This window comes from Rattus norvegicus, chromosome 15 (assembly GCF_036323735.1).
Source record: "Rattus norvegicus strain BN/NHsdMcwi chromosome 15, GRCr8, whole genome shotgun sequence".
NCBI lineage: Eukaryota > Metazoa > Chordata > Mammalia > Rodentia > Muridae > Rattus > Rattus norvegicus.
Window position 1 is genome coordinate 56843068 of NC_086033.1, and position 8875 is coordinate 56851942.

At 43.4% G+C, this 8875-nt stretch overlaps 2 protein-coding genes across 5 annotated transcripts in view; one reads left to right on the plus strand and one right to left on the minus strand.

Annotated features, from left to right (window-relative positions):
* The window catches only part of Lrrc63 (leucine rich repeat containing 63), a 37203-nt gene extending 33439 nt beyond the window's left edge, over positions 1–3764 (minus strand). Inside the window, exons 1-2 of one of the 4 annotated variants that reach the window (XM_006252326.5) lie at positions 3502–3764; positions 2328–2497 (exon numbers count right to left, since the gene is read on the minus strand). In XM_006252326.5, the coding sequence (XP_006252388.1) occupies positions 2328–2451 (124 nt within the window). In that variant the 5' untranslated portion in view covers positions 2452–2497; positions 3502–3764. Of the gene's footprint in view, positions 1–2327; positions 2498–3054; positions 3409–3501 lie in introns of those variants that run through there. The other 3 variants (NM_001024803.1, XM_006252325.5, XM_006252327.5) reach the window with 3 other exon arrangements.
* The window catches only part of Lcp1 (lymphocyte cytosolic protein 1), a 107716-nt gene continuing 102148 nt past the window's right edge, over positions 3308–8875 (plus strand). Inside the window, exon 1 of the mRNA XM_063274316.1 lies at positions 3308–3438. The gene's annotated coding sequence lies outside the window, so the exon portion shown is untranslated. The remainder of the gene's footprint in view (positions 3439–8875) is intronic.

Genomic DNA, 8875 nt, shown 5'->3' on the forward strand with positions numbered 1-8875 from the left:
TACCCAGTGTCTCAACTCCTCCTTCTCTATACAAGAGAACAGAACTAGGCTCTGAGAGAGGAACAGTGGATAGCGCCATTGCCATCCGTTAGCCCTGTTCTCGGACTCTCCCTTCTCCTTTTGGTGGCTGGAGAGGGGCATATTTCAAACCAATTGAGGGGACTTGCAGAGACCCATGTATGGACTCCTAGGAGTGTCTACTGATGGGGAAGCTGGTGTCCCCCTACCACCTAAGCAAGGTGTCCCAGCATCCTTAACCGTGTCATTTCACCATGACCTTAGTTGTTGTTGTTTTAAGGTATTCTATTCCTTCTTTTCCAGTACTGTCCTCTGCTCTCAGAAAGCACATGGTCCCCTCTTCTATTCCACTTCAAGACAAGGTTTGGTTCAAGCCTCGCTCCTACCCTAACAACTTCTCATAGCTGCTAACCACACCTGTCTGTATGGCTGCATGGACACCTAATGTGTCCAGTGCTGCTTTCTCCTGTCGCTTTGGGTCTTCATTTTGTGTGAAGCTCATTATTACTAGCCAACTAAAAGGTGATGTAAAGCAGAAACAAAGTCATTAAATTCTATAGGATGAAGGGTATGTTCTAACTTTTGGCTGTATGAACATTGTGGTTCGGTGTTTTAACGTAATCTTATAAATTAGGCTTGAACCACTACATTTGTTCATTCATTGAGCAAATATCTCAGACATCCACTATGAACAAAGTACTCTGGATCAATGTCAGTCAAGGTCATAGACTCTCCAAGATGCCAAAAGCAAACAACCTTTGTAGTGCCAAGGTTGAGAAATTCTGCACTGGACTATGGCGTTAAACCAAAAGACATTGGAAAAGTCCAACACAGAACCTGATAAGGAACCATCAATCTGCATGGCCATGGGTGCTGTTTACAGATCAGCTTGTCATTATAGAAACACAGGACATTACAGAAACACAGAAAGGATGACATAGAAATGGCACGACCACGGTTGTGTGGGATTTGGAGGTAATGGATTTCCTGCCTTTTTCACACCTTTGATAGGCATAGATGAAAGTATAACTTTGACATTATAAATAAAGTTTACAATGTAAACATTGGCATCAAAATAATACAATCGGTAAAGCCAAGTGGTAGAGGAAATTCAGAAGGGAAAGACAAAGAAATATCATTGCTCTTATAAGAGCAGTAGGTAATGGAGACATACGAAGAATAGGATTAAACAGGTGTGACAGGATTAAATAAAGTCACATTTAAACGCGACTCATCTTTAACGTTTTATTTTGAAATGTGCATGTGTTTTTGCCTCCATAACATGCATGCCTAGTGCCTGCAGAGACCAGAAGAGAGCACTGGATACCCTGGAACTGTGAGGCACCAAGTTGTTGCTGGGCATCGAACCCTGGTCCTCTAGGAAGAGCAGCCAGTGCTTAACCACTGAACCATCTCTCCGACCCCTATCCCTCCTGACAGAAGATGATGAGCAAGGTCTGGTTTGTTAATTATTTCATCACAAGTTCCTACACTGCGCTTAATAAATACAGTCAGTCTTCATTATTTGTGAAGACTTAGCCAGTGCTCAATTACCCTACACTAAATTCCTAGGGAAAAATAGAAGGTCAGCCTCCTTTAAGACTCTGTTCTCAACATTTTCATCAACCAATCAACACATTTATTGTTGTGGTTATATGCTCTGCATTTAAGGACATATTATTTGAATATGTAGATATAATTAAATATACTTTCTTAATATATAGAATATATTATTGATTTGTTAACATAGACCTCACAGCCAAGTGCCCTATACACGTCAAGAAGTTCATCTGATGTGGTGTTCTCTACCAATCACATTCCAACTCTCTTTTGCTTAGAATGAGCTTCAGTGCTACAGTTGGGAATAAACCAAGCAGAGGAAGGGGGGAGGGGCACGGAAATTCCAAAACCATGGAATTAAGTAGCCCAGGAAAGGAACACATGTTTATATTACAGGGTCTGAAACAGGAAGGCAGAGTTAATCCTGCACCATCCAGGTGGGTACTGGGTACATGTGTGTTGGGCAAGTATTTTCACCTAAACACACATTCCCATGCATAGAAAGAACGATTGATTTGGAGATTTCAAATACGTTTTAGCAGTGAGTAAACTCACATCTGACAAGTCCACGAATGGGGATCAATCAGTGAGCACACCTAGAGAACTGATTCTTGGCCATTGTCGCTTTACGATAAACATTCTTCCTTATGGCTACTAGTAACGGTCTTTACTGTGATTGTAAATTATATAAAACAAGGGACTTCTATAGACAAAACCACACCAAGGTTAACACACAGATCTGTACATACCTGTTTGTACTATACGAACTTTCTTCTTTACTAAAGGTAGTTTAGGGAGCTTTGGAGGTAAGGGTCTTCGAAGAAGCAGTGGGTGCTGCTGGGTTTTGAATGAGTGATAAATTCTCTTTCTCATAGCTGTCAGTTAAGTGAGAGCTGAACTTCCCGAGAATGAATTGTTACTGAAAAGAAGTGGTTATCACTTAGAAAATACCCTTACAGAAACCATTCTGTGCAGCTACTATACTGAGTTCAAGCAGGCTAGCTTTGTAAGGGGAAAAAAAAAGAGTGGAAGACTTTCTGTCTTTCTTAAACCTCATGCTTAAGCCTGTATTGAAACTGTCATTTTAAAAATGCTTCAAAAATAAGTTTTAAATGATTTTTTTCACTCTTTTTTAGAAGTTGGGGAATATACTTGTAAGCCCAACACTTGAAAGCCTGAGACAGAAGCATCAGCCTGGGCTACTTCGGGGAGGGATGGCTTCTTTAAAAAAATTAGATTAATAATTAATATAGATAAAACACATTCTATTATTAATCAAGACCTTGCTAACATTTCCCGTGTGGGAACAAAATTCAACCAGCCAACGCCATTTTCAATTATTAAATGGGAACCTCCCTTCCCCCAATATAGGCACGACATTTCATTCACTATCTCCCAAATATCAGTATAGATTCAGAAGCGATTTTGGAAAAAGAAAAGAAAAGAAAGGGCCTCTGAAATCCCACAATATCTAACCTTATACAAACAAACTGTTTTCTTGTATGGCAATGGCTTGTTTTAACTCTCAGCTGACTTAATTTGTCCATAATTACGCAACTCAAAAATAAGACAGGCTTTAATACAATGAGACGTTCCAGGATGGCGGAGAATCCCAGAGAATAGGGAAATAAGAACCCCAGATGTCCTCCTTCCCCACCCCCCCAAAAAAATGAGTCTTTGTTTTCAGGGCAACCTCAAAAGTGCCTGGCACTGTGCTGCTCCGCGGGACGCCGGGCAGGGAACCCTGGTGCGGTGCAGAAGAGCGGTTTACCCGCGAAAGATAACTGCAGGCCAGCGCTCGCTCCTGATTTGCCGGCTGGCCGCGCGTGCCCGCCCGCCACAAGTTTTCTTCTCTAGTTGGTAAGGAGACGGTCCCCCACACCCCACTCCACCCCGGCTCCCAAGTGTCAGGCTCCTACGGACCCTGCCTTCAAGTCAACAGACCAGATTTCCCACATCCATCTCCTTTGTCCCTGAGTCCTGGCTGCCAGTGACTGTCTAGAGAGGTCTTCAGTTAGGTCTCCATGTTCCTGCAGGACGCAGCTCCATTAGCAGCACCCCAAGCCCAGTTACGCTCATAGTGAGGACCACCAACCAGGATCCCCCTCCCAATTTGCCCCCCCACCCCCACCCGCATCCCGGCGAGCGGGGTGGGAAGCGCAGGCGCCCGAGTGTTGGGCGTGCCAGGAACAAGGGGCGGGGCTCAACACTCCGCCCAGCTACCCCGCCCACTCGATCCACCCACTGATTTCGCCACCCTGGGCCAGTGCCGTCTGATTCTGCTGAGGGCAGTGCAGGATGCCCAGAGGCTGAAGTGGTGGAGCCCGGAGGAGTGGCTCCACGTGCAGCTGTACGGAAGGCTGTGGTGACAATCGTTATTACTATTCTTACTCTTAAAACAGTGGCCACTATTATTTTCTTACTTTTCTCCATGACTTGATACGGGTGTCTGGAGTCTGGGTTGGCATTTTCTAATAACGCTACACTTTTGGGCAGCTGTCCATCGTTGCTCATTTTGCAGTAATACCCTGTCTCCAAATCGCACATTCTGTTTTCCTTCTTGACTCTTGGGTGCAACCTGTTTCGTCTTTCTGAGCCTTTAAAGTAAGTTTTTGGTGGAAGTGGAACTGTGTGGGAACGAGAGCTGTAGGCAGTGGTTCCAAAGCGCTTTAAAAGGACACCCAGGTCTCACTGTCACGGTGGTTGGCTGTGATTACAGGTGCTGGTGCTTTTTTTTTTTTTTTTTTTTTTTTTTTGTCGTGGTGTCAGTGAATCTCCCTCTTCAGTGGTAGATGTGCCGCGTATGTTCGCCTATTATATGTGCTTGCTTCTCTGGAGATTTGAGAACAGAAACTGGAAAGAACCTATTACAGAGGCGGGGAAATCCAACTGAGAATTCAAGTAAGGGGCACTTCCTTTCAGGCATCTCCCTTATATATTTCTCTTCTTGTGGAAATTTCAATAGCACCTTTGGAAATCAGAGACTTCCAGATTCGCTTACTAACCAAGTCTTCCCTTTTCTCCGAAGAGCAAGCATGTATTTTGAAACAATGGGAAAATAATAATTAAAAAGGAGTCTGGGTAATACTGTACAATTGTTGTCCTTTGGGGTATTGGTATGTGGTTTTGTCATATAGATTACTTTGTTGTTTACTAGGAACTGTTTCCAAACCAGGGGTTTTATTCCGTTTTCTCCTGTGTTTGCTTTAGATTGATTAGTTTCCCAGAAGGACAGGAAGCAGACAGAAAGGCAAATCTGGTGGCCAGGTTTGTCTCAAGTAATGTATATTGCTCATATTCTGTAAACAGCAGACATGTTTCCATTCTTAAGGATAAAGGTGTGGGGGCCAGTCTCTGCAGCCGGTTCTCTATTCTTAAAAGCTGAGACTGACTGGAATACGGTTTCACTGACGGATGTGTTTAAAATGTATGCTTAGCTTTGCATAGTCAAAAATCAAGGCAAGTGCATTTGTTAATTAAAAAAAATGCTTTGTCATTCCCTGCAGGTTTCTCCTGGCAACTACCATGTCAGAACCCAGGGCAGTTTAATATGTGATCTCTGTAGTTGTAAATATTTTGTCTTCTGTGACTATTACTGTAACTATAGCTCCAACCATTTAGGGAAATGAAATAGTAATGAAAATTAAATTGTTGGTTTGGTATGTCTTCCATGCCCATGTCAGCTCTTCTGCCATACCTTACACGTCTTTTACATGGGGATGACGGAAGCACAGGATAAAATTTTGAAAGCCTACATTTCACTCAGTTCAGATAACTTTAGCACTGCTTGTATTTAATTTGTTGGTTTTGAAAGTACGGCTACCTCCCCTTCCCCTTCCTTCCTTCCTTCCTTCCTTCCTTCCTTCCTTCCTCCCTTCCTTCCTTCCTTCCTTTCTTCCTTCATTTTTCCCTCTTCCTCCTTCTCCCCCTCCCCCTCTTCCTCCCCCTCCTCCTCCTCTTCCTTCATACTGTTTCTCTTAGAAAGGAGGGTGCTCCCTCTTTGCCTTTAAGGTTCTATTTCACCTGCTGTACAGTTCGGTTGGCCAGTTCCCTTGTGATTGGATTTGCCATTTGGCAGAACCTCTGTGGGCCAGAATGAACTGCAGTGCTGTCGCTCTGTTAGCGGCTTGTGTGAAAGCAGCCAAGTTCACAGTGAGCGCCCAGGTTCTAGGCATCCTGCATCATGGTGGTGGTTGTTGTTGCTGCTAAACTGAGATAAAAGCCTTCTGGGAGAACAGAGACGGGAGCACCCGACAGATAATGCTATCGGTTGTCTTAGGGATGGAGCCTACTCAGAGACCTCAGATTTGCCTTTGGTGAAAGGACGCCACTGTTAGATGATGTAACATGTGTGCTAGGCGTCTTCATCGTTTTGCAGACCTTTGTTTGTTTGATTGGTTTTCCTTTCAAACACGAAGTTTGCTAAACACTTTGGCCAGTCTGGATCTAAGCTAACATCTTACTGTGTGGAAAAAAAAAAAAAACTGGAGATATGTGTATTCTTTTGCCTGGGTCCCTTTTAGAGGATCCTATAAAATGAACAGTTATCTCGGAGTGTGTATTGGTTCTCTATTGCGTCCTCAGGGCACTGAGATGCTTTTGAGAAACAGTAGGTTTTTTGTTTGTTTGTTTGTTTGTTTTTCCTGGCCTGAATTTACAACTGTTGATATTAGCTGTGCATACTCAGCGTGTCTTTACTACCAGTCGCCCCTGTGCGACTTTAAAGACATACATTTATGTCAAGTGCTCTCAGGATTTAGCGGAGAATGGCTTTGCCTTATCACAGATGTGAATGAAACCTTGTGGTAGAAGCAGTTGCTAGATGTTGCTCTTCTAACCCCTGTGTCTCAGCGCGAAGCCCAGAGCTTTGTTCCTGCTCTACACTCTTTGGGGGCCTTAGTTTCCTTCTCCATCTCAAGATGGATGGGTACTTCCTTTCCTTGGTTTGAGTTAGGGATCCTGGGATTCAAATCAAGAAGAACATGGTGCCAACCAGGAAATGTCATGGGAGCGACATGGTGGAGTTCGAGAAAACTGTTCAAGTGTGTGGAAGAACAATGTCTGTGTGTCCTTAGCATTTATGTCTGTGAATTCAGCCATTTGTTCTGAAGTGAAACATCAGAGCGCCTGTCTGCACACATCCCTTTGCTAGGCATTAAACCTCAACTTTACTAATTAAATATTACTTTTAGGCTTTATAATTTCAGCTACATAAGTGAAAGCTTACATCATTCCCAAAACTTTGCTGATCTACTCACTTGAACCAATGTTCCTTTCTTTCTCTTCCCCTCCAGTTTAATATTAGGTTGTTTGGGTTGTGTAGTGTGACTTACACAGGTACTTTCCCCAAAACTCAGGGAGAATTTGTCTTTCTTAGATGCAATGATCATTTTTCATTGTAGGCTATATATTCTACAACTAGATGATATCAGACATTTTTATGCCAAAAAGTTAAATAACACTTCTTTTCTTGCTGTTATTGTTAGGAACTAGAAAAGGACAAGTTAAGACATGAAGGTTAGATAAACCCCCTGCCACAGTGGAATACCCTAACCAATGGACACAATCATGTTTTGGATAATGGGCAACAAAGACATATTCCTAAGGGAATCCCCTGTCCCTAAATTGGTGAAATAACTTGGTACAGACGTTTGTAGATTTGGGGCTTAACCCTGTAGGATCTTAACTCGGGGTCAAGGTTCAGTTCCCTTGATCAATCAGTCCTGGAGAGTATAATTAATAACCCATCCCTGCCTGACTGAGATCAGTGTTTGTGTGGTTTGTGAGGAAATCTCTACACACTAACGTTAGAAAGTTCCCTTATAATGGCAAGCTATCTAGGCCTTAATATTCTGTCAAGGCCTTAATATTTTACCTAGGTCCTGACAGTTATGTTGACAAAGGTCACTGTCCTGTATGCTCTTAATTATGACATGTCTGATTTATGATATGTAAACCAGATTTGTTAGTCACTACATGGAAGGCCCCGTTGTGTGGGGCTCTTGAGAATTCTAGTGTGTACATCATATTTAGACAAAGGCAGTGTAGCTCTGCTCTTTGGATTCTAATCCCCATGCTGTCACTTGTTGGCTTGGCTTTCAGGCGCATTGCCCAGCATTTCTAAGCCCCTGCAGTTTCCTTACCTGCAAAACTGAGGAACTTTTGATAATTGAAACATCCATATGCTCGCAAGGTGTGTGGAGGTCATCACTTCCGCTGAGACTGTAACCTCTGGCACTTGGAAATGCTTTGCAATGACTTTTTTATAGAGCCAATAGCAGCTGGTCCTCTTCAGCAGCGCAAAAAAAAACAAAAAAAAAAAACAAAAAAAACAAAAAAAACCAATGTGTTTTTCAAATCTACCATTCTGCTTTATTCTTCCTGTCTGAATTGAACATATGTTTCACTCAGAGGTGTATTAAAGACTACAGCTTGTGTAAGGGAGTGATAATGATGGGTTAGGTTTAGTTGAGCAGAGGTCGCCTGGACATGCATTGATGTTGGGTCTTTTGCCTCAGCTGGACAACTGCAGCAGTATCTGCTCTCTTGTGGCCATGCCGTTGACAGTGATGCCACAGTTCTGTTGGATTTCCACTTGTATAATGCACCCGTATCAGACCGTTTATCGGGACTGACATTAATGAATGTTCTAGGACACTGCTTCGCTGTCTAGTTCATGTGACAGCCTTTCTTGCTGATGATACAGGAAGACTCCTTTACTCTGGCAGTCATTCCAGCTGAGGCAATTCTTAGCAGAGGAAGAGGCATGGTATGCAGGAGCCTGAGGAAAAGAGCTGGGGTTTGTTCTTCTCTTCCAAGCAAAGCAGCTCTACTCTTCTGAATTTAGCACGTTTGGCTCCGCCACCGACTTGCTTTCGAGAGTGGATTCTATGGCAGAGGAATTTGCTTACAACCCACCGAATGGGGCGCCTTGAGACTTAGTCTGTGCCCCTTCTCTACGCTGGAGTCATGGAAACCTTGCCTAGTCATTGCTGGAGGGGGACTTCCCTCACGATCCAGAATACTATACACACCATCTCTTTCAACCCACTCCAGAATCAGATCATAATGGGATAATAGCTGTAAGGCACCCACTGTTCTCACTGGGTGAGGAAAGACGGAATGATCCCTGTTTATTCAGCTCCAAGTCCATGACTGGGTTCAACACATTAAAAAGATCACTTCCCGGGCTGGAGAGATGGCTCAGTGGTTAAGAGCACTGACTGCTCTTCCAGAGGTGCGGAGTTCAAATCCCAGCAACCACATGGTGGCTCACAGCCATCTGTAATGAGATCTG